The sequence below is a fragment of the Phragmites australis genome, chromosome 24, assembly GCF_958298935.1.
Source record: "Phragmites australis chromosome 24, lpPhrAust1.1, whole genome shotgun sequence".
In the NCBI taxonomy this organism is placed as follows: Eukaryota; Viridiplantae; Streptophyta; class Magnoliopsida; order Poales; family Poaceae; genus Phragmites; species Phragmites australis.
The window spans coordinates 3,321,017-3,345,597 of record NC_084944.1 but is presented as its reverse complement, the minus strand read 5'-3'; the positions used below and the strand labels follow the sequence as shown (position 1 = coordinate 3,345,597).

Sequence of the window (24,581 nt, the reverse complement as noted above, 5' to 3'; positions counted from 1 at the left end):
TTTTTTTGTGTTTCTGTAGAAATTCAATTTCTACTGTCCATATATGTACATGTTACTTATTTTAAAAAATAGCTGTACATGTTCTGCTTTGTGTATCATGATTAGCAGCTAGGTTAAAAGAGCACTAGATTGAAAGAAAGGAGTTGAAATATACTATCGTATAGGATTTAAGGCAGTGCCTGCCTTAAATCATAGTTTGCCCTAGCATTTCGAGAAAAAACCATTAGATTTGCAAGAGGGGACCCGAGACTTTTAATGTGAGCCAATCGCAACATAAAAATTCTAGTGTAAGGTAATTTCTTATACTTCATTTTTTTTTCTGTAAATGCCAATGTTTTTAGTCCTCTTACGATGAATCAGCCAGCACGAGAGGTTTCTGCTAGCAAGCGAACTAGCTGTTCTGCAAATATGACGAATAGTAAGTGAACAGACATGAAGCCTTTGTTGAAGCACCAATGCACTTTGTTGAAGCACTACTGTTCGTGCTTCGTTCTTAGCGACATCATCTTTTAACCGCACAGTACTTCACTTGCATAATTGCGTGCAATAGGCAGAAAGAACAATTACATGCTACTGATATAGGGAAATGCAACTACATCTATTTGTGCACATATGCTAATTCTGTCTGTTTATTTCTCTCATATGATATTTATTTATCCGTTAATTTTCTCATTTACTTAATGATTTTTTCACGTATCTCTCCAACACGAACGGTCATTATAAGTCATGCATGCAATCACGCGTGAAAAAATCTTAGTTGGTTGCTCAACAACTCAACTCCGGCCAGCCATACATACCCAACATTTTGCTTTTGTACGTATATAACATAATCAGACTTGCTCGATTATTATTATCCACGTCGTCACGTATCAACCGTGGTAAACTGGCAATGGAGAAGCAAACAAATTCACAAGTCGCAAAGAAAATTAAAGATAGACGTATCATCACGCGCGAGACGCGTCACGTACTCACAGCTCGTAAACACACATGCACCACCGTCCGCAACAAACGCCGTGTCGACGCCGCCTCCCTCACTCTTTGCTGGCATCGGCGGCGGCGGCGGCGGGCTTGTCGCCCTCCTCCTCCTCCTCCTCCTCCTCGTCGGCGAATGCGGCGGCTGGGTAGGAGCGGCCGATCCCGACGGCGGACTTGAAGTAGATCCTGTCGCGCGCGGCGCCGTCGAGGCTCATCTCGACGATGGGCACCCACAGCATGACCTGCTTGCTGCGCACCCCCGTCATGCGCTTCATCCGCCCGTCCTCCACGTACGCGGTCACCTCCGCGTCGTACCGCACCCGCGTGCCCGTGCCGCGGAAGTAGTGCTCGTAGGGGGCCTTCTGCCTCATCCACACGAACCCGGTCTCCCGCACCAGCCCGCACTCCTCCAGCCCCCGCAGCGGCATCACCCCGCCCGGGAACCCCAGCGCCTTGAGCAGCTCCTTGGAGTGGTTGAAGCACGCCTCCGCGCCCGTGATGATCTCCGCGCCCTCGCGCTCCTTGTTGCCGGACGCCGCCCCAGTCGTCGTCGACACGGTGACGGAGCCCATCGCCGCCGGTTGTCGTTGTACGCTGATCGGAGCTAGCTGAACGATCGACCGCTGGATGATCTTGGCTTGCTTAAGACTCGCGGTAGTGCTGGGTGCAATGCAAGTGAGCTTGCACGAGGGGAGTTTATAGGGAGTGAATAGGTGGTTGGGCGTTGAGCTACCGGTCAGTCGGGTCATGGAGGCTTTGGTTAGCTCACCAAGCACAAGCGAACAGGAGTAGATTACGTACGTTTGGCGCCGAATGGGTGCACCTAAACGCCTAACTTAGAAGTCGCCACCCGCCGGCGTCCTCCTCCATGAGCGTGAAGAAGATGTGTTCACTAGATCTGATGAAGTGATGATCGATCTATCCAAGGCAAGAACTGTGCGTGTACGCATTGTTGTTTCTCTTTCGAGTTCTGGCGCGTGTCATTAACTTCTGAAACTGCACAACCTCCATAATTTTGTGAAGCTGCGCCTAGCGCAGTTGATTAGCGCGCGTTGTTACGCCCGTACCACCTGTTCTCACTCATTTCACATAAGGGTTTTCCATATGTGTTTCCCTAAAAAATCTCCATAATTTCGAAACATGGTTCGTGAAAGTGCTGTCTCCTTTTCAAAAAAACTAATCAGGATCATTTCTGAGTTAATTAATTAATTAATCAGGCCACAGGAAGTTGCAAGAGAGCAGCCTGGTTGCTGGTAGGCGCCAAACCGGCCCACGACGTGTCGGACCCAACCGGCTCGTGGCCCGTCGGTGACGCACGCACCACGTCCGCGAAGTCGCCGTGAAATCTCAAGGCGAGGCGGCGGAAAAGAGAAGGTGAAGGGAACCGGAAGGCTGGAATCTTTCGATCGCGGCGGCGGGGAGAGCGACAGGAGGGTAGCCGTGGAGGGATCCGGCGGGCATCTGCGCCCGATGTGGGCGTGGGGCTGCGTAGAGCGCGTCGCCGCCGGCCTCCTCGGCGGCGCCCACGGCGGGGGGCGCTGGAACACCGCCGTCGCCGTCGGGGTCACGGCAGCCGCGGGCCTCGCGCTCGTCGCCATCGTCGTCTCCTCCCGCAGGTCGGTCGGTCCGCGGGCGCCCCGCTGCCAAACCTCCCCCCTTGAAATCCTTCCTGCTGCTGCGGCCTATCTCGAGTCTCACCGCGTGTTCTGATGCAGAGGCGGCCTCAAATCGCCGTGGTGGCGGCGGAGGAGGAAGGCGCCGCTGACGTCCCGGGAGTGGCCCGGCCTGTTCACGCCGGAGGGGAAGCTTCAAGACGGCGGAGTGAAGCTTCTGAAGAAAGTCCGGAGCGGAGTAAGTTGCGGCAACTCATAAATGATGCTGTAATGTAGCCTACGAAGTTAACGAGGCTGATTTATGTGCTTCTGTGACAGGGGATTGAACCGAGTATCAGAGCACAAGTCTGGCTATTCCTTCTGGGATTGTAAGTAACTCTGAATGTTGATCTCAATACAGTTGTTGTTACGCTTGGAGATGTACAATTAGATTCACAAGGTTCTTGAAAATGACATATCCATGCTAAGATTATTTTGTACTCTAGCAAAGGATTTGATAACTTTATCCATGGAGATGGTTGAATCTGCATTTTAGATAAGAGCCATAGTTTATATCATAAAACCGAACTTGAACAGTTTGGACCGTTAGGTGGGCTAAATATTCAGAACAAAATTAATGGATATATGCTTGTTGTACACATGATCGAACCTTGTTTGAGTACTATTAGTAAAATGCATTTTTTTTCCTTTCAATGGATGCAATTCAACAATATAGCCTTTTCCCGTAAGAAGAAATGTGCTGTGAGATTCATATGCTGTGTAACATGTATGTTTGTGATCTGTATGATACCCTCCAAATAATCTGAACTTCAACTCATGCAGTTACAGCCTTGATAGTTCAGAAGCAGAAAGAGATGCAGTTAAGGCCCAGAACAGGTATATTGATCTTCACTTTATTATGTCTCTGTTCTTCCTGTTTAACTTCATATCGCTACTGAAGTTGATCAAAACAAATTTTATTTAAGTGTTATTTTCTTGATTTAAGTGTTTAACTTATGCATCAGTCTCCTTATACCGTTATTACTTTTATTTGTTACTATTACTAGTACCTTTATTATCATTATTGTTTTCACATCATCTTTTTAGTTGGATCTTATGGGTTTCATCTCTAGCCTACCCCAACTTGCTTGGGACAAAGGTTGTTGTTATTTTCTCGATTGCCTGAAGTTGAACTTTGTTAACATGGATGATTTCATGTAGGAAGGGATATCTGTTATTGAGGAAGCATTGCCTGAGGAAATCTGCATACAGTATTGAAGAGAGCAAGCAAAATTCAAATGAAACAGCTGTAGACAACCATGAAGGGGGCATGAATTCTAACAAAGGCGAAGAATCTGGTGTTAGTTCTGTTGAATCTGAAGAAGTTCCTGAAAAACCTAGTATGGAAGAGCATCACACGAGTGAGGAAGGAAATCCTTGTTTCAATACAGAGCAAGAAGTGCAAAATGATACGTCTGAAACAAACCCAGAGCAGATGAATGAAAATCACTCTTCATCTAGTTCATCCAATGAGGAAGACAGTGAGACAAGTGATGTGACTCATGAAGAAGCATCTCATAAGGATGTGGCCGCAGTTTGTCAGTCTTCAGTCGAGGATGAACAACAAATTCTCCCCAGATATTCCAACACAGGAGGAAATATGGAAAATGATAGTGAGTTAGCTGAGGCTGCCTGTCCTGTGAAATCTGCGCGGACAATTGAGGATTTTGAGACATGGCAACGGATCATTCGTTTGGATGCAGTCCGTGCCAATGATGAATGGGTTTCCTACTCTCCATCTCAAGCTGCAGTTTCCAGGGAGAAGGCAATTGAATCTGCTAAAGCTGTTTGTCTCAAAGACTACGAACACTTGGAACCATATAGGATCCATCATGCATCACGCCTAGTTGCTATACTGGAGGCCTACGCAATCTATGACCCAGAAATTGGATACTGCCAGGGCATGAGTGATCTCCTTGCACCTCTCCTTGCTGTTTTAGAGGAAGACGATGAAGCCTTCTGGTGCTTTGCTGGTTTTATGAGGAAAGCCCGCCATAATTTCAGGCTTGATGAAGTGGGCATTCGCAGGCAACTCAATATGGTGGCCAGGATAATCAAATACAAGGACTTCCATCTTTACAGACATTTGGAGATGCTTGAAGCTGCAGACTGCTTTTTTGTTTACAGAATGGTGGTTGTAATGTTCCGAAGGGAGCTCACCTTTGAGCAGACCCTATGTCTCTGGGAGGTGATGTGGGCTGATCAGGCAGCGAACCGTGCTGGGATTGCAAAATCATCTTCCTGGCAAAAGTTATGGTTAGGATCCCCTCCAACGGATGATTTGGTACTATATGCAATTGCAGCTAGCATACTGCAGAAGAGGAAGTTGATAATAGAAAGCTATAGCAGTATGGATGAGATCATAAGGGACTGTAACAGTATGGCTGGGCAGCTGGACATTTGGAAGCTCCTAGACGATGCGCATGATTTAGTGGTGACTCTTCACGATATGATTGAGTAGTTAGAATCTGCTCTTGCTCATTCTGTACGATTCTTTATAGCAGTTTTGACGTTACTGTGCTTTCATGGTATCCGATCTCTGTATGTTGAATCAAGTGACGCTGTTAGTTATGGATAGAAAAGCACGTTGATGAGGTAACGAACTTGTCGGCAATGCCAGCAGTTTTTACTGAACAAGCATACTGGATGTGATGGATAGAGTTTTGTACTGTCCACAGATTTACGGATTGTTACTCCTGTAGTACAATTTTTGTTCTATTTCTTGATGTGTCCTCACTGAGTGTACACCTTGAACTGTTTTGCGAACAGAGCAAATTCACGTATCTTGCTATCTACTTTGGTTCTTGGATTTGGATGCTGAGGACGTCTTTGCTACCTGTTTCCGGGCTATGTACTTCTAAGAATCGGAATGATCTGCTACTGTTGGTTGATTTCTTGCTAGAGAAAAAACTCTTCTTTGAGGGGACGTGAAACGTGATGCTCACAGGTGCGGACAGCGCAGAAAAATATCATGCTGTTCTAAAAGAAGTTCAGGGTCCTCTGCAAGGAGAGGCATATCAGTACAGGACTCTGCGCAAGGAAGAGTATAGATCTCGTGAGAGTCTTTCGTACGAAGATCTTATAAAATCTCCTTCCAACGTAGGCCATCATGAGCTATTTGGAGTATCCATTTGTTTCATGAGAGAGAACGCACAATCTGGAGCACCGTTTTCCAGAACATGAATGTGAGCGTTGTTGATGCTACGATTTTGTTCATCGCCACGCGTACACAAAGTAAACATAATCGTGCTAGTGCCGTTTTTCAAGAAGCTAGACATATATTATCTTATATTTCTCAGTGTATTAAAAAAACATACGGACACAAACATGCATAGTACCTCATGAGCAATGACATTAACATAATTCCACCCAACAGATATAATATTTTTTTTTTTGCGAGGAACAAAGATAATTATTCAGCTACTTTGATCCAAACCATCTCACTTAAATACAACAACTTCAAAGCAAATCGCTAAAAGCAGATCTACTCAGACTTGGTGTAGTGCCGGATAGCAAATGCAAGCCCCAAGATCAAAATGGGAACAAGGAACTGCAAGATCTTAATGAGGAAGTCATTATCCTTGTCTGGGCCGTGGGGTACTTGCTGTGGAGGTACGTAAGTACGCTTTGCTGGGATGGTTGAAGCATCAATCTCCCCGATGTGGTACTTCTCCATCATTTCCCTTGCGGAATCACTGTGGCCAATATCTTCAAAATCACCAGTAGCATCTTTCCCTGGTTGCATCGAAGAGTACCGATCAGCTTTCAATATTGAAATGGCATGATTCAAAGCTGAAACTTAGCTATGGCTCACCAGTTACAGCTAGCAACACCTCATCACCACCAGGATGTTCATCCATAAAAGGAGTGACATCATAAACCTGAAACGTTAAATAGCAAAAAATATTCTGGTCAGAAACAGTTTCTCCAGCACATATGGCAGGAATTTACAGTCATTTATCCCAATTTCTGATGTGTAAGCGGAGTTGTGCACATTAAAGACACGATAAGCTAAATTTGATGTTTTACTATCTTACATCACTCCACTTTTTCACCATTGCAAATATTATGGAAAAAGTGAACATGAAACTTATGTCAGTGTAGTTACCAACAGGCATTTGTCAGGAAGCTCTGCAGATTTCACTAAGTCCAGCGACATATCAAACTACTAGGGAGAGAATAGTGGTGACACTGTAACTCGCTTAGGGCTAAAATGTATATCCCAAACATGGCTGGCAATACTAGTACATCCAAGGCCACATAATTGAAAAGGGAACAAAAGACATATTGGCCACAAATAATGCAAACTCACTATTTTGGTGGGGCAACGAAAGATCCACCACATAACATCCCCAATATTTTATATTTTAATTGGCTTTCTTTCGAGGATTTCTTTTAGTTGACTCATTTCCTTCCACCATGAGAGGGAGAAAGCAGTTTTTCTTTGCTGTCCTACATTTGCATTTCATCCTATGGAAAAAGTAGGCGTATAAGCATTATTTACCTTTTCGGTACCTACCAAAAGTCCTTGCTCATTAAATCCTGATCATGTGCAACGAGTGGATTGAATGTAAGTCCTATGATACGTTCGTTGTTCTGTAATTGTCGAAGCATGTGGAACAACACAAAGTGGATCTAAAAGGCGGTTACTGGACCTAGATTGGGACACCCCCACTGATGAATAACATCACAGCCTATTTGACCTCATCGAATGTAAGTTTTGATCCAGAAACATCTTTACTGGTATGCCAGTTGAGTTTCAGCAGATGAGCGGATCTGATTAGAGAAGTAGTGCAAGCTCAGAAGTCACAGAATATTCCAGACCACATGCAAAAGATTAATCCCAGCCCAACCTATTCAATTCTACCTCCTCAATAAGCCCAGTCTAACATCATCTATTATCCTCCAAGCACCTAATCATCTAACAGATAGCATCTCGAGCTCTCCCTGGCTCTAAAACCTTTGCAGCCGGAGGGGAAACAAAAGCAATCGCCATTCACCAACAAGAACACTAACCAATTTCACGAAACCATATACTATTAGAGTATGAAACAACCACAAGCAGGTCGCCAGCCATCCAAAGCCTCATAGCACCACAAAGGGGGGAGCAGAAGAGCCGAACCTTGCCGGCGATGATGATCCAGCAGTCCTTGGTGACGTTGTGCTTGGCGACCTCCTCGAACCCAAATACCTTCTTCTCGCCGGCCATGGACGACTCCTACGCTCTGAGGCAAAATTCCCCTCCCTAAAAATCAGTCATTTGCACCCAAAAGTCCAAAACTGCACTGAATCCAGCCATGAAACGTCACAGAGTAGCGGTTGGGTGGCTGTTGGTTGGCTCACCTGCGCTGCGCTGCGCTGAGCTGCTCCGCGAGGTGGAGGTCGCCTCGTCGGAGAGAGCCGAGCCGGGTGAGGTGGGGTGCGAAGAGGAATCACGCGATTTGGACTGGCGCCGGCATTTGAGCCCGATGCGCCCCGCCCCGTCCCCCTACCCCTCTGCCCCGCTCGCGGCACCGTTGGTGGTGTTCCCAAAGTGCCCTCGAGAGCCAGCTGGGCTGGGCTTTTTGGGCCGGACCTATTTTAGTCTCTTGTTGGACTTCAGGCCCATCTACGACCCGGCCCATAAGTCCATGACGGGTTGTTACCGCGAGCGCTGAGTGGTGAGCTCAGCGTTGACACGTAGGCTTTCCCCTCCCACTCCGCTGACGCGACGCCCGCTTCGGCCCCGTTGGTTTCCTTTCGCCCAGTGACCACGCGGCCGTGCGGAGCGAGACGAGACCACAGACCAGTGGCCAGCACCCGCGCGCCTACCCTCCCAGATCCCGCCGCGCGAGGTCGAACCCCGAGGAGTAATCATGGAGGAGCCCACGGAGACCAGGCCCGCGGACCTCGCCAACGGCGCGCGGGAGCCGGAGGTGGAGACGGCGGCTGCGCCGGAGGTGGTGGCGGAGGAGGAGGAAGAGGAGCCGCCGCGATCGGCGACGGCGAAGCAGGAGGAGGCGAGGGCGGCGATGGGGGCGGAGGGGTCCCGCCCGTTCACCATGCGGGAGCTCCTCGGCGAGCTCAAGGAGGACGGCGAGGCGGCCGGGGGCAGTGGCGGCGTGAGATCTGGGTTTGGGGAGGGGAGCGGGGTCGGATCCGCCGACGCCGAGGGCTCTTCGTACAGGTTAGTGGTGATTCATGTCCCGCTGCCATTTTGCCACGCCATTTAGATCTCACTTCGCGGACTGGATCACTATGACTTGCCTGTTTGGGAGAGCTTTCCCATCCAAATTCTCTACCGGAAGTAATTACGTGACTAATAATGATTATTTAGGATAAACTCTATATAGTACGTGATTCTGTAAGCGTGACTAAGTTGGTTTTTTTAGCTTTATGTATCTAAGTTCATTTTAGAGAATCACTTGTGGGAGCTAAAAGCTGCAAGGTATCATTTGTTAGAGCTCCTGCTGATTTCACTTTGGAAGTTGGTTTAGGAGCTTTGCCAAACATAACATTTTTTAGCTTTCGGTATCTAGTTCATTTCAAAAAATTAATTTAGAAGTTGAAAACTGTAAACTGCTGTTTGGCAAAGCTCACATTGATTCCACTCTGAAAGTTAGTTTGGAAGCTCTGCTAAATAAACCTTTGGTTAGGTTTGATGCATTGTGTTTTTAGCTGCACACTTCTGAGTTCACATTTGATCTGCGTCGCCTACGTGAATTATGTTGCTACTGCATATTTTTATTGGTTAGTTGTTGTGCTAGTGGAGTAATATTATCATATCTGGGATAGGGTCTATCTCAACAACATGCATTGCTCTTCTGGTTACTTATGGTAGTTGTTGCATTCGAATACCTTAGGTGACCATAATTCTTCCTGTTGATGGTAATACTTTGGAGATCTTACTTTAGCAAAGCAAAATTATTTGTCAAGGGTTAATCCCTGACAATAATTTCAGGGTGTATCGATCGAGGGGCGCGTGAACAACGCTTGCGGGGTGCGTATGCTATGAACTAAAAAACATAGGGGTTATCCAGGTTCGGACCTTCAGAAGGATAATAACCCTACGTCATGTGTATTTGGTTATCAATATTTCGGAACTGATTACAAATGAGTTTTCTCGACTCCTCCCGCTCTTTATATACTAGAGAGAGGGTGAACTTACAAGTGAGCCCCTTTTGCTCTGATGATACTGACGAGCCTGTCATATCCGTCAGACACCTCCATGCTCACCTCACCCCGGTCAGCCGTCCTGCCTTGTCCCCTCACCGGTCTCGCATGCGCGCCTGCGAAGCGGCCTGCCACACCTGCGAGCCCGTCCTGTAGCATTTAACGCTACGGGACAGAGCATGGCACCTATGCACTGACCACGACCTATACGCGGGGTGGAGTGCATAGGGAAGGAAATATACTTGAGTGGAAAGTATTTAATGAGAATAGACTGGTTTGGTGAGTACCTGCACTGCGATCAGCGAAAGCTGGTCACGGGATTTCCTTATGTGGTAAGGATTCTGGTCGCGAAGGCACAGACTGGTCGTGCGGTGGGAACCCAGTCCGGAAAAAATCTTCTGTCAACTGGAATTAGCCGGTGTGGGCCCATAGAACAGGGGACCCCTCTATTCTATACACTGGCAGTAGCCCCCAAGCTCCCTCGCGGATGCGGTGGTCTGAGCGGTTTGCCACGTGGTTGCAGGTGGATCTGGTCGTACCACCTGAGACCCAGGTCAACACGAGTTTACCTCGGGAGTGGCCATCAACGCTGTCCACTTTCGTGGCGAGCTCGCAAAACCGTATCCCGAGGGGGGTTTTAAACTTCCAGAGAGAGAGAGAGAGAGAGATCGTGGGAGAGAGAGACGTTGTGGGAGAGAAATTAATTTTCGCCGGACTTGAGGGAATTTTCAGCCCCCACGCGCGGCCTTTCGAATTTCGAGACGGCCAGGCTCCGCGCGTCGGTTGGTGATATCGCGCCAGTCTTATAAATTGGAAAGCCAAATCTTACTCAAGAATCCTTTTACTATCTCCCACAACCCCTAAGGCCTTACGCTCAGAGTCCTTCGTCTTCATCTCCCACAGTCTCCAGGCCCTAGCGCCCAGAGTCCTTCGACCCCATCTCCACCCGTGTCCCAGCAGCCACCCTCGCCGCCCTAGATGGTGCCGCACACTGGCAAAGAGTCAAATTTTCCCAAGTCCAGATGCACTGCGACGAAGCTGAAGCAGATATACGACATCCGTCTGCTCCCTCGTTGCCTTTCTTCGGGGTAGCACCCGGGGGAGGAAGTGCCTGCTCCTCGCAAGGGGGGATCGTGATGTTCGACTCTTTTTTTTGCCGGCCTCGTGCCGTCCTTTTCCGAATTCTTCACCATCATCATCACCTTCTACTACATCTACCATCTCCACCTCAATCCCAATTCCATTATCATGCTTAGCGTTTTCGCACACATGTGCGAGAACTTTATTGGGGTCGAGCCATGCCTCGATCTCATCAAGTATTTTTATACGGTCCGGTTGCAGACCGGGCCAGCCACCGGGAGCTGTGGGTTTCGCCTCTGCGACGGTACCACGGTCTCCTACCTTGATATGGGCCTCAAGTCGTCGTGGTCGGGCTGGAGGGAAGAATGGTTCTACCTCAAGATAGGGGATTCGCTGGACAACATCTGTGTGCCAAACAGACCGGCACAGGTCCTCGACAGTTGGGGGAGCTCACCTGCGACCAATCCAGAGCTGTTGAGCCTCACGGCTCGGGTCAAGACCCTTGTGAATTCCAGACTGACAAGATCAGATCTTGTCCGTGACTTCATCAAGCGTCGGGTGTACCCCTTGCAGAAAAGAGCACATTTGGCGCTCTTTGTAATATCATAACCGCTTCCATGGCGCTCTTTGTTTATTTGTGTGGTGTCTTAAGTATCCCTCTTATGCAGATCTCTCTGATGAGTCCGTCAAGTCGCGAGTCAAATTCCTCATGGCGGCAGCCTTGAGGAAGGATGGCTTGCCGCGAGACACTCCTCCATTGTGCGACCTCTCTCCGTCGGAGAGGGTTCGATTTAGATTGGTATGTTTGGCTTTTTCTCGAAACTTCCATCTTCAAGTCTTCTCTTGGGTCAGGGTTTCATGGTTTGCGTCGTCGCAGGGTCTTCCTGAGGTCGATATCTTGCATCAGATAATCAACGATATCACGGAGACCGCTCGGGAAGTTGATCTCACTGCCAACATGCCTTCTCCGCCGCCCAACGCTGCCCCAGGCAGCCACCCATCTGGTCGTGAAGTCGGCCTAGTTGGTCGAGAAGGCGACCAGACTGCTTAGAGTCGGGCAGCTGCCGCGGGCGGCAGTTCTGTGAGCAGCGCCAGTCTGCAGAGGGTCGACCAGCATCGCCCCGACCAGACCGGGAGCGGTCAGGCTGCCATTGGCCCAACGCCGACGCAAGGGAGGAAGAGACCAGCGGAGGGCTCGTCTACCGTGGAGGCATCCAAACGTGCTCGCGGGACGTCAAGCCCAGGCGGCTCGACTGCTGGATTGTCCTCCCCAACCAGGCGACCCAGCGGCTTTACGAGGTTCAGGCTTGTGCTCAGCACTCCGCCACCACGGTAAGGTTTCCGGTTAGGCACAGATACCTCAAGTTTTCTTTCTTTCTTGATTTTGTAAATTTGTTGTCACCGCAGATCCTCGATCCCGCCCACGCCCCCGGTTGTAACTCCTCTACCAGTACCTTAGTTACATGTTTTGGCCCCCCAGCCTGCAGCAGCTCTGATCTCGGGATCATTGATCACGGCTCCCGCGCTTGCTGAGCCGGTCGTGGAGCCTGTTTCGGCCTCCGATCTGCTCTCCCTGGCCACTTGCTTCCCGGCCTCTATCCGTAAGTTGATTGACGATAAGGAAGCGGCGGCTAGCAGGTGCGCTGAACTAGAGAGGCAGCCGATCGAAGAAAAGGAGGCGCGGCTCGTGCTCCAGCAGAAGTGTGGTGAGCTCCAACAAGAAAAAGCCGTGCTCTCCGCCGAACATACCTAGCTTAGGGAGGACGAGAGCACCACTCGTAGCATTCTCAAGATGCTTTTAAGGTGTTCAAGGAGCCCCCGACGAGCATTGAGCTGGAGATCATCGAGCCGAAGGAACCGCGCACAGCCCAGGTCTGGCCTATGCCACCAAGGTTCTCTCGGAAAAGTTTTCCGATCTCCTGGGTATTCTGGCGGCGAGGGGTGCCGAGGATGTGGCGCAGGTGGTAGGGGATGCGGCGGGGTACGTCCTCTGGTGCTACTGCAGCCGCAATCCCAACTTAAAACTCGACCTCATTAGGGAGGGGGTTGTAGTTGCCAGACCTGTGGCCGAGGAGAGACTGTAGGAGGAGTGCCAAGGGTCGGTGGATTTCGTGGGATCCATCTTCCGGGTGGAGGCCGCCGAAGAGTAAATACCAAACTATAACTTAGGTTCTGTATTATATTTGGATGAAACTTTTTTATTTCTCTGATGAGATTTGTTGTTGCCACTATAGTCATAGAAGTCCCAAAGTGACCGAACCTCCCCCCGCTCTGAGCCCCCGACCGAACCTATCAAAAATGCTAACGACCAGTGCAGGCTGGAAGTGGCGTGATTAGAACTGGCCGGCCCCCCTGCTCGCGTCGAACCCTTGACAACGCTTATCGAAGATTCCATTGACCGGCGTATTCGGGAAGCGGTGGCCGAGTGTGAGCTGGGATTTGCGGTCGAGCGAGAGAACCTACAGGATGACCTCCGAGGTGCGTTGGTCCTACCATCACTTGATCACGTGTAGTCCCAGGCTTGCCAAGCGAGACTCAACCAGTTGACCCCTACGACATTCGTGACCTGTTTTCTTGGTCAGCTTGTCGGGAGGAGTTGCTCGCAGCGCAGAGAGACCTGGAGCGGATGACCAGAGAGAGCGAGCAGTGACGCGAATACTTCTACGACCGCCTTAGCCAGGCCTTTACACCCTTTCACTCGCTGTTGCGGTCTGCCAGCGTTCAGGTTCGCCCCACTCCTAGAGACACCGTGACTGACTGGTTTTATGCAGCCTCCGAGGAGGCCGACGATCTTGAGCGGAGGCTTTGCGAGACCGTCGGCGACCACCTTTTCGAGGTCGGAGTCACCAGTGCCTGCCTTGCCCTTGTCTGCGTCCGTGACCGTATCCTCGGCCTGGACCTTGCCTCGGCAGTCACTGTCAGCTTTGGCGGGGTTCAAAGGACCACGAAGGAGCTCGGCGCTCTCGCAGACTCGTTTTTGTACGTATCTCGCTCCCTCCTTTGGACCGTTCGGTTTGACCCGCTGAGGGACATCTTTAGCGCCTAGGGATACTGAATAAATTTGTTGGAAATAGCCCCCGGGTAATACCCGAGCGGTTACTTGTAACGCAAGGACCTGCTTTTATGTAAAGCTTCCTTGTGTTCAGTTGACGAGTGGGTTCTGAGTGCTCGTTGGCAAGGTTCCTACCGTATAGGATGGTCCTTAGCACGACATGCCTATCGGGGGCGACCAGCGCTCGACCTGATCCAGGGCTTACGGCCTCGCGGTCGTCATCCCTCGGACGCCCATACCTCTGACACTGCGCGAGCATCAATTTTGACTCCCACCCCAACAATATGATCGATCGGGTAGAACAAAAACTTGTACATTGCACAAAAACTAACTACAGATCCTAAAAGCTCTAGCCCCCGACCATCTGGTCGGCCGAGAAACTGCCGACCAGGCGGTCAAGCTTATTAATTGGAAAAGCTTACAATTTGGTGAAAACGTTCGTACCCGGGTTATCCTGCAAAACAGAGTCTGGTTTTTGAATTTGAAAAAACTTACAAGCCATGTTCCACGCTCGTCCGAACAATCCTGCAAAATTAAAAAACAGGCTCGTCTTCGAGCATCCTTATACATAGAACTCGTGCTCCGCGAGCTTGTGTAATTAGTGGTCGACCTTTGTAGTTAAGTCGACTGCGTCAGGTTAGGAAATGCAGATCACTTTGTAGGACCCCTTCTCTACAGGGAAGAGCTTGTTACAATCCGCCCTATTCCTGGACTCGTCTGAGGTCGAGGTCGCCTACGACCAGTGTCCACTCCCGCATTCGGTGGTCACGGTAGCGCCTGAGGCTCTGTTGGTACCGAGCTGCCTGAATTTTGAGCACGTTCGTGGGACTCTTCGCTGAGGTTCGTATTGTCCTTTCGCCACACTTTTTGGTCGTCATGCGAGTAGTTGGTCATTCGAGGCGACCGACGTGCGCTCTCCGACCGGCGAATTGAGTCTCATTTGTTTGTAATAATGCCGTTTGGACGGCCAAATCGCACTACCACTTCTCGTATGAACTTAATCGCTGTTGTGGTGGAGAATTCCTGACAGGCTTGGCCTCGGTCCCCTTAGTGAATTTGCCTACTGCCACGAACAGAAATTCAAAACCGTCTGGGGCTTTTAGGGAACAATCCCATGATAGCGAGCCTTCAGACAGTGAAAGAACAAGAGAGTGATACGTTTTGTTGTGCTCGGGCTGGTAGTTTTGCATATTGGCCATGGTTCAGACATAACCCTCACCGTTTCACCAGCTCCAAGCATCCTGGAGAGCCGTGAGCCAATAGAATCCTTACCGGAACACCTTCCCGACCAGAGCGCGGTATGAAGCGTAGCCACCATATATGCCTCCGATGATGTCGGGGAACGCTGTGCGCCCCCCTTCCTGAGTGATGTATTTTAGTAAAAGGCCGTTACTCCTTTGGCAGTAGAGGCGTCCTCCACCCAGGAGTACTTGTGGTTTTGCCACGTGACTTTTTCTGCTGGCACATCATCGTTAGGGGTTACTCGATTCTGAAGGTAGTCTAAGATCTGATCCATCCAGGCCGTACCCGAATTGAGCAGGGCGACCACATAATGGCCACCTGAGGTCGACGACACCGAAGGAGGCGTTGCCTCAAAAGGTGTTGCCTCTGGTGCTCCGTTTCTAAGCAGAGCATCCCTTCCACGTTGGTCCGAGACCGTAGTGGGTGGTCATGTGAATCTTTTTTCAAAGACTCCAACCGGGACAGGTGCGCGAGAAGAGGCTAGACGGGCCAGCCCATCGGCTAGGAAGTTATCCTTACAAGGGATGTGCTTGATTTCGAAATCAATGAAGCGTCACTCTAGCTTTCTCATTTCGGAGAGGTATGCCGTCATCATCTAATCCGAGCACAGGAAACCCCTTGCACTCAGCTCACAGCCAGTAATGAGTCCCTCATCGCTAGTGGGCATTTTACCCCTCGTGCGGAGGCTACTCGTATTCCAGATAAGAGGCCCTCATACTCCGTAACATTGTTTGGTGCCTTGAAAATTTAATTGAAATGTGTACCTGAAAGTGTCGCTGGCCGGTGGGGTTGAGATCGCTCTAACCCCTGGTCCAATCAACGTGAACAGCCTACCAACAAGTGTGTTCTTGTGCCTGTTCGTCTTGGGTCGCAGAAAGCACCCACCGCTCGACGACCAGTAACGCTCCTGCGACCTGTGAGGGTAGTTGCAAAATAGGGTAACGACTCCTCGTCTGGTCGAGGAGTGGCCAGTATAGGAGGAGAAAAAGGGTCACGTGTTGAGATCCTGGGTGGCTGCCCCCGTTCCTGGTATCCGCCGAAAGTGATCGTTCTTTCTATCAAAACTTGAAGAGCGGAAGGCCCTATTTCCTGTCCACAAGATGACCCTAAAAGAAAAAAACGCATTCAGTCAGTTTCTGAACATCCTTCAACCTTGTCGGGAATCTCGTGTGGCCGATGGCTCTGGTTCATGCTGTGGAGGGCACTTTGGTGAAGAGGATCACACAGGTTGGTGGGCGGTTCGTCCCAACGCGGTGGACGCATCTCCAGGCAATGCCATAGTTACCAGGGCTAGCTCCCCTAGGGCATACGGCCTGGAGCTCGCTGCAAGTACCTGGGACATCGGGGCCTATGCTGCTCTCTGTTGCATGTCTAAACTCTGGAGCGCATCGGGCTCATCTGGGTCATATCCCATGACAAATTCCCCGCGGTGATCATGGTCCTCGGAACGGGACTCAACGGTTACCTTGAATTCGGCCATGAGTAGCTCAATCTAATCTCCAACACTCACCGAAACGTAGAAATGCGCCCCCCTACCTGGCGTGCCAACTGGCGAGGGTTAATCCCTGACAATGATTCCAGGGTGTATCGGTTGAAGGGCGCGTGAACAACGCTTGCGGGGTGCGTATGCTATGAACTCAAAAACATAGGGGTTATTCAGGCACGGGCCTCCAGAAGGATAATAGCCCCGCGTCTTGTATATTTGGTTATCGGTGTTTCAGAACTGGTTACAGATGAGTTTTCTCGACCAGAGAGAGGGTGAGCTTACAAGTGAGCCCCTTTTGCTCTGATGATACTGACAAGCCCGTCCTATCCGTCAGACACCTCCATGCTCACCTCACCCTGGTCAGCCGGTCTTCCCTGTCCCCTCACTAGTCTCGCACGTGCGCCTACGAAGCGGCCTGCCACGCCTGCAAGCCCGTCTCGTAGCATTTAACGCTACAGGATGGGGCATGGCACCTCTGCACTGACCACGACCTGTTCGTCGGGGTGGAGTGCATAGGAAAGGAAAGACACTTGAATGGAAAGCATTTAATAAGAATAGACTGGTTTGGTGAGTACCTCGCTAGTCACGGGATTTCCTTACGTGGTAAGGATCCTGGTCGCGAAGGCACAGACTAGTCGCACGGTGGGACCCCGGTCCGGGGAAAATCTTCTGCCAACTGGAATTGGCCAGTGTGGACCTATAGAACAGGGGATCCCCTATTCTATACACCGACATTATTGTTCATCGGACTACTAGAACTCTCACCTTCAGGTAGAATCGATGTATTGTTATGTATGGATATGGAAGCCACTTTTCATCTCAGCACATTGCTTTTCAGAAAAAGTTTCAAAAGAAAATCTCTCACTGCGATCATGGGTAATGGGTGCCAGATGGTTGTCACTTGTCAGTAGACGCATTAATCATTATATCTGCTTAAACACTCTGAATGTTGTATACCATTAATTCACTACTGCCACTATGTAACTAGTTGACCATTTATGTTATTGACTTGCACAAAATTTTCTAATGAAATGGTCCCAATGGTAAGTGCTTTATTAATTTCCTCAATTTCAGCCAAGATAGCATGCAGCAGTTCTCATCCCACCATGATGTAGCGATGGACTTGATAAATAGTGTAACTGGAGTTGATGAGGAAGGCCGTTCTCGCCAAAGGATTCTTTCTTTTGCTGCCAAAAGGTTTTGCTTACCTTCCTTGATTAAACTTCGTTTTTTTATGTTGCAATTAGCTTACACTTTCAGTGAACATCATCTTTAATTACTCGTTACCGCCGAGTTTTGAAATTCTGTTATGCAGGTATGTAAATGCAATTGAAAGAAATCCTGATGATCCTGATGCATATTATAATTGGGCTCTAGTCCTCCAGGTACATCTACATTCCGTTGATTACATGATATACCATTTATTATATTGTTGACACATAACTTTGACCATTGCAGAATTAATTTTCTGTTGTTTAAAGCATGCTTGCTAAATGCACAATACAAAATTGATATTTAGATTTAAGGTGAGCTTGTATCTTATTCTTTTAAAATATTATTTCAGGAGAGTGCAGACAATGTGGATCCCAATTCTAGTTCCTCCAAAGATGCATTGCTTGAGGAGGCCTGCAAAAAGTATGCTGAAGCTACCCGACTTTGCCCAACTCTTTATGATGTAAGTTCCTCATTTGTTACATTGTTTGATATGAAGAATTTGAATTTATAGTAATTTTTTAGTTCTTTTGGCCTTATCCAAATATGAAAATAAAAATAGCACATTCAATTATTTTCCAATAGTTATGATAAGCTTTGAGATTATCCTGCAGAATGTGGCTTCATGGTTCTAATGTACAGTGTTCGCAGATATAATAATTTTTTTACTATTGATGCTCCTTTGACACATTTATTTTCTTTTAGGCATATTATAACTGGGCTATTGCTATTGCTGATCGAGCTAAAATGCGAGGTCGTACAAAAGAAGCCGAAGAACTGTGGAAGCAGGTCTATTCAAATTTCTCACATGTCTCTAGGCTTTGTTTATGATTAACGCAAACTTTTCTGATGCAAGCAATACAGTAATTCCAGATACAGTATTTAAATCTGATTTCAGTTCTTTTATGAATGTGATGCTTATCCACTTATGTGATTTCCATCGATTATGTTGCTTAAATGATAAAATTTGTGCAATTTTTCTTTGAGTTATCTGCCCATTTGCACACATGAAGGTATCTATCCATTCATTAGGATATATAATACTCAGTTGCCTCTTTTGTAAATCTTGATGGATAAATAAGAGCTCACAATTTACCAATGGCCAATCGTATAGCGTGGCATGAGTCATCATAATTTTCAATTTCTCTATTAGCTAATGATCTTTGTGTGCAGTATGGCGACATTTCTTCTTGTCTTTTCTTGAAAACTTTGGTACACTACTGGTACAATGAGCCAACTGGGCTCGAAGCTTAATTTCATCTAGAATTTTCTATTTTCACCTTAGTGTTGCTGAAAATTTGCAGAGCACCGTGTTGTAATGTTTGGAGGCAAAAACTAATCGCAGGGGATTAGAAAATGATCTACACAAGTCTCTTTCTTCTCCTAAATGCCCTTGTTAGATTTCATAGAACATTCCGCTCAAACAAGCTATAGGATAGTTTGAGATTCTGATTCCTATGCGTAGTTCCATGTATGATTGGACTAAATCCATCTCGTCAAATTAACCTTGTAATCAAATGTTGTAATGAATGCTTTATTTTTCAAGTACCTGTTTACTACCTTAATTGCCCTTTTTCTTTTTTGGCTTGTGCTAAATAAATGGAAACAAAAAATTCACTCTTCCAATATTGCAATAGTTTATCTGCTGTCAGCACTCATCCATGATAAATGCCATTCCCAATTTTTATATTTTTACTAGGGTTTCATTGCTAAGTTGAAAAACGACCCCTTTTGTTGTGGCAAATAGACTGCTAAGTTGTTTGAAGTTTATGAATGAAACAGATTGCATCCGTTATTTACACTTTTCTTTCTTTGACAGGCAATACTGAACTATGAGAACGCTGTCCATCTTAATTGGAATAGCCCACAGGTCAGCATTGAATCCTTTCTCTATCTTAAAAAGATAAAAGAAGTTCCAGTTTAATTTAAGTGGACAAGCAATATGCACATGTGATTGATAAAAAAGAGCCATCAAAGTTTGCTGAATATGGAATTATCAATTAACGTTACACTCATGTTTAAACTGTAAAAATGTCATCCTTTTGTAGAGGTAGCCGCACTATGTTTGCACTTAAATAATTGATTTTTATGTTCTAATAAAGAAAAAATGTTGCCGCGAGAACGGGCTGATAGCCCAGTGGTAGGAACGGTTGTTTGCTTTCTTCCCATGAGCGTTCCGAGCCCCAGGCTCAACCTCGTCTCACCGGGGCATGCCCCCAAAATAAAAATCGTTGCCTCTCACGCGTGAAGCCACAATGGGAATGCGACATGCCCGTCGCTTGCGGAGCCCTGGATGGTTCCGTGATCTCACTAGGGACGCGATTGTCTAAACTGTGCGTAGTGTGTAGGTCTTGGTGTGTGCATGGGTGTGAGTGTGTGGGGGTGGGGGGGTGGGGGTTGATGTGTGCGCACATGTTCAGACACTACAGATGTATCCAGTTGAGAGGTGCCAAAAAAAGAAAGAAAAATTGTTGCCGCTCAAGGAACCAGAGCGTGCTATGGCTTATCCTTGTTGCAATAAATTCCTGACACCTTTTCTTACCTTACCTGGACATTCACTTGCATTATTTTTAGTTCTCTTAATAACCATGGCTGCTGTCTTAACTTGGGTTTCTCTTTGATACAGGCTCTCAACAACTGGGGTCTTGGGCTACAGGTACACTATATTGTGATTTTTTTGTTATCTTAGCCTCCTTGGCCTTGAATGTGCCTTCTGATTTGCTCTTGAGTTGAACCTGCCTATGGTATCCCTTCATTGTTAAGAAGATGAATTTGCAATGCAGGAGCTTAGTGCAATTGTTTCTGCTCGGGATAAACAAACCATCATAAAAACAGCGATAAGTAAGGTAGATATACTCGCTACTTACTGGGCCTGGGAATTATTTTTGATGATATGTTCGCTAAAAGCTATTTATGTGATAAACCACTGACACCCACTTCTGCTGTCTTGGTAGTTTCGTGCCGCAATTCAGCTGCAGTTTGATTTCCATCGGGCAATATACAACCTCGGAACTGTCTTGGTGTGCTTCCTGCCTCATAACTTACCTAATGATGATATATTGTTTTTTATACTAAAATAGTGACATTGTTTTATTAGTTTATATTATATATACCCTTCAATACATTTACATGAACTTCTACAGCTTGAATAATTAAGATTCATGACAATAACTAGAATATGTCTTCTTTTTTTAATGCCGCAGTATGGTTTAGCAGAGGATACCATGAGATCTGGGAAGCCAGATGTCTCCCCTAACGAGCTTTACAGTCAGTCTGCTATCTATGTTGCAGCTGCTCATGCATTGAAGCCAAATTACTCGGTATCTATCTATCTGATATTTGTCGCCATGTGCCTGCTGCTTTATTGGCTTTTACTAGAACTCTATAGCTGACAGTGTGCGCTTGACTGATGCAGGTCTATCGCAGTGCTTTGCGATTAGTCCGTTCAATGGTATGATCCATTTTATTCTATTTCTGCCAACTCTATTGTTAACCTATGTACTTGTTTGCTGTTGTTACACAATAATAGGTAAAAGTTCATGTGGCTGGGACATTTGGGTTTTTTTTTCTTTCAGTTGTACGAGTGTAAATTGAACTGTTTTTGCAAAGCCGTATGCACGAGGGAAAAACTGACAACACTAGGGCTTGAAACCTGGTTAAATGCTGTTTCTTTGAATAATGCTGTGTGCTGGTCTTCTTTTTTAGCACAACTTTCTGTTCTTTAGATGTTCTCTTGTCTAATTCTTGGTTATGGCAGAGCAATTTTGTCCTTATTGGCATTCTGTACCATGCAGTTACCTCTGCCATATCTCAAAGTGGGGTATTTGACTGCTCCTCCAGCAAATAACGCCATTGCACCACATAAAGATTGGGAGAGGTCGCAATTTATTCTGAATCATGAGGGACTCCAGCAGGTAAATTTGCGAAGGTTCATTCGTTATATTTTTTGCACACTTATCCCCTTAATATTTTTGCAGTTTGAAGTTACTGATGTCTGTTTATCCTGTTTGCCATGGCGTTGCTCTCTAACTGATAAGTGTTGCTGTTGTAGGCCGATGCTTCTGACCAGCCTTCATCACAATCCCCTGTGCATACAGACAGAGGGAGAAAACCTGTCAGAATAAATGTTGCAGATATCGTTTCAGTGTCAGCGTGCGCTGATCTAACGCTGCCAAGTGGTGCTGGTCTTTGTATAGAGACTATTCATGGGCCAACATTCCTGGTACGTTCTTGTCAGTGTATTGTTATTGTTCTTTTTTAGGTGTTGTTTTGTTCTGTTGCAATGGATATCATATGCTCTCCAGTATCAAAAGTTGATTCAACATTTAAATCTTTTTTCTTAAATAGATTGTCTTAATTCTTTTGGTTATGTTCTTTTTCACAGGTTGCTGATAGCTGGGAGGCTCTTGACGGTTGGCTGGACGCCATACGCCTTGTCTACACTATCTTTGCGAGAGGCAAGAGCGATGTCCTTGCTGGTATTATTACTGGTTGATGGTTTGTTGCGAGCGCGGAGTGTGCAGCTTCCTCCTTCGATTTGTCATGTCTCCCAGCGTTGATTTATCTCACAGCTTTTCTAGATTTAGAGTATATCGTATATGTTGATTTGTAACTCGTTTCTTTCCATTGATAGATGATAGGCCCATTTTCCTTTGTAAAAATGGCCGTGTCACTATATTGTGCCTTCACAGCAGATGTATCAAGATATGAACTTGCATTGTACTTCAGTTTGTGACTTTTGCGACTTTGTAACAATGTATTAAGGTACGATGATCGTGTTACGGCTTAGCTCAATACTCAATAGCAGGCTTTCCAAGCCTGGCTCGTAAATAAGAGTTGAAAACTCTATGACATGCCACCTTGTACCTCAAATTAACTCCTAGCGTATGTCGGAGCGGAGATCCGCATGCAGGTGTAGTTGTGCGAGTGTGTTATGTGTTGAGTGGGTGTGTCAGCCTCGTACTATTGATAAAAACTATGTTACTCCAGTGTTTTATCAATTTTTAGACCATTTGAATCACTATCCAACATGTAAGATCATCCTCCACTTCAAATGGGAACTATTCATGGGAACCAGTGTGGTGACGTAAGGATACGGTTTCACTCATTAAGGTTTAAATCATGATGTTTAATATTTATGCATACACAAGTGTTTTTAGTAATATTATTTGTAGCCGTGTGATATGATGTGCGTGCTTAGTGAACTACTTCTAGTCTTACCTAGCTATCACTCCATTGCACCCCGCTTTACTCATTGTTACCTTTCGAACCTCATTTTGTATGTCGTTGTCGATTGCCTCCAATAGTTGTTATTCACGACATAGCCATTTGTGTTGGGCATGAGTACATTTGGTTTTGGCTCACGCCTGCCCCAGCAAAAACCGAGTGAGACAATAATTTGACAAAGGAAACAGTCACCCACGAGTTTGCCCCGCGTGAGCGTGAGGGTGCACCAACCTACAGCTATTCGAATGTGGATTCGTATTCGAATAATCTAATTTGTATTCGCATTCGAGGATATTCGAATTCAGATTCGTATTACAATATGGATATCAATGTGAACTTTAAGGAATCAGTTCGGCAGTATGTGCAATCTTTTGTCATATGCCAGCAAGCCAAAGTAGAACATTTGAATATGCCTGGTCTTTTGGAGCCTCTACATGTTCCCTCTCTGCATTGTAAGTTTGGATTTTATCGAATGGTTGCCTAAATCATTATGATGTGATCTTTATAGTGAAGGTTTATCTAGCCTCTAAGTGTGATTTTGGTAATTAATAATAATACATATGGACTAACAATTATGTTGAGAATTGTTAGTAAGTTATTTTATAGGTGATGTATGAAAGATTGAGCATAGATTCATTGAGGAATGCCATGTGACCAAGATAGATACATCAAGATAAATGAGCTCTAAGTGATGCTCATGAGATGAAAGAGAAACTTAAGAAAATTGACAATAAAGAGTGAAGGTCAAGTCACTTGTGAAGATAAAGTGACTTAAGGTATAATAAAGTTATCAATTAGGTTTTATGAACTAACTCATGTGCTTTGTACTTGAGAGTGAGTTGGGGTTAGATTCCATAAGAAGGCATGAGTTGAATTGACATATTCAATATGCCAAGTTGGAAGAGTAAGATCAAGACAAACTTAATAAACAACTTATATGTTTGATACTTGCAGTTCATGCCTTGATAGTGAACCAAATAAAGATGACGCAAAAAGTGAAGACTCCTATACTTGGTGCATGGGAAGCTATCAAGAGAGCTTCCGGAGATCGAGTGATGATCAAAATGACAAGGTGAATAGATTGAAGATGCAGGATACAAAGTGATTGTCTATGATAATACGATGAAGGGCAAGCGATGCTCGACTGCGATGGACCATCCGGTTGTGAAGGGAAAGCAAAGGGTTTGGCGCCGAAGGACAAATATGATGGTGAAGGGCAAGTGGAGACTTTGCGCCAATAGACCGTGTGAGGCCATAAGAAGCTCCTAGTTTTGATCCAATGTGGTTGAGATCATTAGTTCATTAGGGACATGTAGCTCTCTGAATAAGCTTTTCATAGAGTCTAAAATCATCGAAATCAGACATCAGGATCAAAAGTTATCGCTGTTTTCAGAGTATCAGTTGTGCTGAACTCGAAAGTTCTGGTTTTGGATCGGAAGTTCCGAATTAGTCAGTCGTTCTGGGTGCAACCCGGAAGGAAGCTCTTGATTTTGGTTTTCTCTTG

At 46.7% G+C, this 24,581-nt stretch overlaps 4 protein-coding genes across 5 annotated transcripts; 2 read left to right on the top strand and 2 right to left on the bottom strand.

Moving 5' to 3' along the window:
* Positions 1–827: 827 nt before the first annotated feature.
* LOC133907008 (uncharacterized) lies at positions 828–1,637 on the bottom strand. The gene has a single exon (XM_062348978.1). The coding sequence runs from the start codon at positions 1,545–1,547 to the stop codon at positions 1,032–1,034; it is 516 nt and encodes a 171-aa protein (XP_062204962.1). The 5' UTR covers positions 1,548–1,637; the 3' UTR covers positions 828–1,031.
* Positions 1,638–2,249: 612 nt separating this feature from the next.
* LOC133907006 (rab GTPase-activating protein 22-like) lies at positions 2,250–5,442 on the top strand. The gene is made up of 5 exons (XM_062348976.1): positions 2,250–2,591; positions 2,691–2,826; positions 2,907–2,956; positions 3,411–3,464; positions 3,789–5,442. Exons 1-5 carry the CDS (start codon positions 2,446–2,448, stop codon positions 5,086–5,088), a joined length of 1,686 nt encoding a protein of 561 aa, XP_062204960.1. The 5' UTR covers positions 2,250–2,445; the 3' UTR covers positions 5,089–5,442.
* Positions 5,443–5,955: 513 nt separating this feature from the next.
* LOC133907009 (cytochrome b5-like) lies at positions 5,956–8,135 on the bottom strand. Of its 2 annotated transcripts, none has more exons than XM_062348980.1 (4): positions 7,971–8,135; positions 7,750–7,852; positions 6,442–6,508; positions 5,956–6,362 (listed from the first exon to the last, which is right to left on the bottom strand). In XM_062348980.1, exons 2-4 carry the CDS (start codon positions 7,834–7,836, stop codon positions 6,112–6,114), a joined length of 405 nt encoding a protein of 134 aa, XP_062204964.1. In that variant the 5' UTR covers positions 7,837–7,852; positions 7,971–8,135; the 3' UTR covers positions 5,956–6,111. The 2 variants fall into 2 exon arrangements, with proteins under 2 accessions (XP_062204964.1, XP_062204963.1); XM_062348979.1 differs by having other exon boundaries at positions 7,750–7,872; positions 7,971–8,128.
* A 180-nt stretch (positions 8,136–8,315) lies between these two features.
* On the top strand, positions 8,316–22,639 carry LOC133907007 (protein HLB1-like). The gene is made up of 14 exons (XM_062348977.1): positions 8,316–8,793; positions 17,714–17,836; positions 17,955–18,024; positions 18,204–18,314; positions 18,557–18,640; positions 19,671–19,721; positions 20,478–20,507; positions 20,635–20,697; positions 20,806–20,871; positions 21,055–21,171; positions 21,267–21,302; positions 21,646–21,765; positions 21,903–22,073; positions 22,236–22,639. Exons 1-14 carry the CDS (start codon positions 8,483–8,485, stop codon positions 22,344–22,346), a joined length of 1,464 nt encoding a protein of 487 aa, XP_062204961.1. The 5' UTR covers positions 8,316–8,482; the 3' UTR covers positions 22,347–22,639.
* Positions 22,640–24,581: the final 1,942 nt, after the last annotated feature.

Coding starts and splice junctions, on each gene's coding strand:
- LOC133907008 (XM_062348978.1), bottom strand. CDS start 1,547: ATGGGCTCCGTCACCGTGTCGACGACGACTGGGGCGGCGTCCGGCAAC.
- LOC133907006 (XM_062348976.1), top strand. CDS start 2,446: ATGTGGGCGTGGGGCTGCGTAGAGCGCGTCGCCGCCGGCCTCCTCGGC. Junction 2,827..2,906: donor TGAAGAAAGTCCGGAGCGGA/GTAAGTTGCGGC, acceptor CTTCTGTGACAG/GGGATTGAACCGAGTATCAG. Junction 3,465..3,788: donor GCAGTTAAGGCCCAGAACAG/GTATATTGATCT, acceptor GATTTCATGTAG/GAAGGGATATCTGTTATTGA.
- LOC133907009 (XM_062348980.1), bottom strand. CDS start 7,836: ATGGCCGGCGAGAAGAAGGTATTTGGGTTCGAGGAGGTCGCCAAGCAC. Junction 6,509..7,749: donor GGATCATCATCGCCGGCAAG/GTTCGGCTCTTC, acceptor TTAACGTTTCAG/GTTTATGATGTCACTCCTTT. Junction 6,363..6,441: donor GGTGTTGCTAGCTGTAACTG/GTGAGCCATAGC, acceptor CGATGCAACCAG/GGAAAGATGCTACTGGTGAT.
- LOC133907007 (XM_062348977.1), top strand. CDS start 8,483: ATGGAGGAGCCCACGGAGACCAGGCCCGCGGACCTCGCCAACGGCGCG. Junction 8,794..17,713: donor GCCGAGGGCTCTTCGTACAG/GTTAGTGGTGAT, acceptor CCTCAATTTCAG/CCAAGATAGCATGCAGCAGT. Junction 18,315..18,556: donor TTTGCCCAACTCTTTATGAT/GTAAGTTCCTCA, acceptor ATTTTCTTTTAG/GCATATTATAACTGGGCTAT.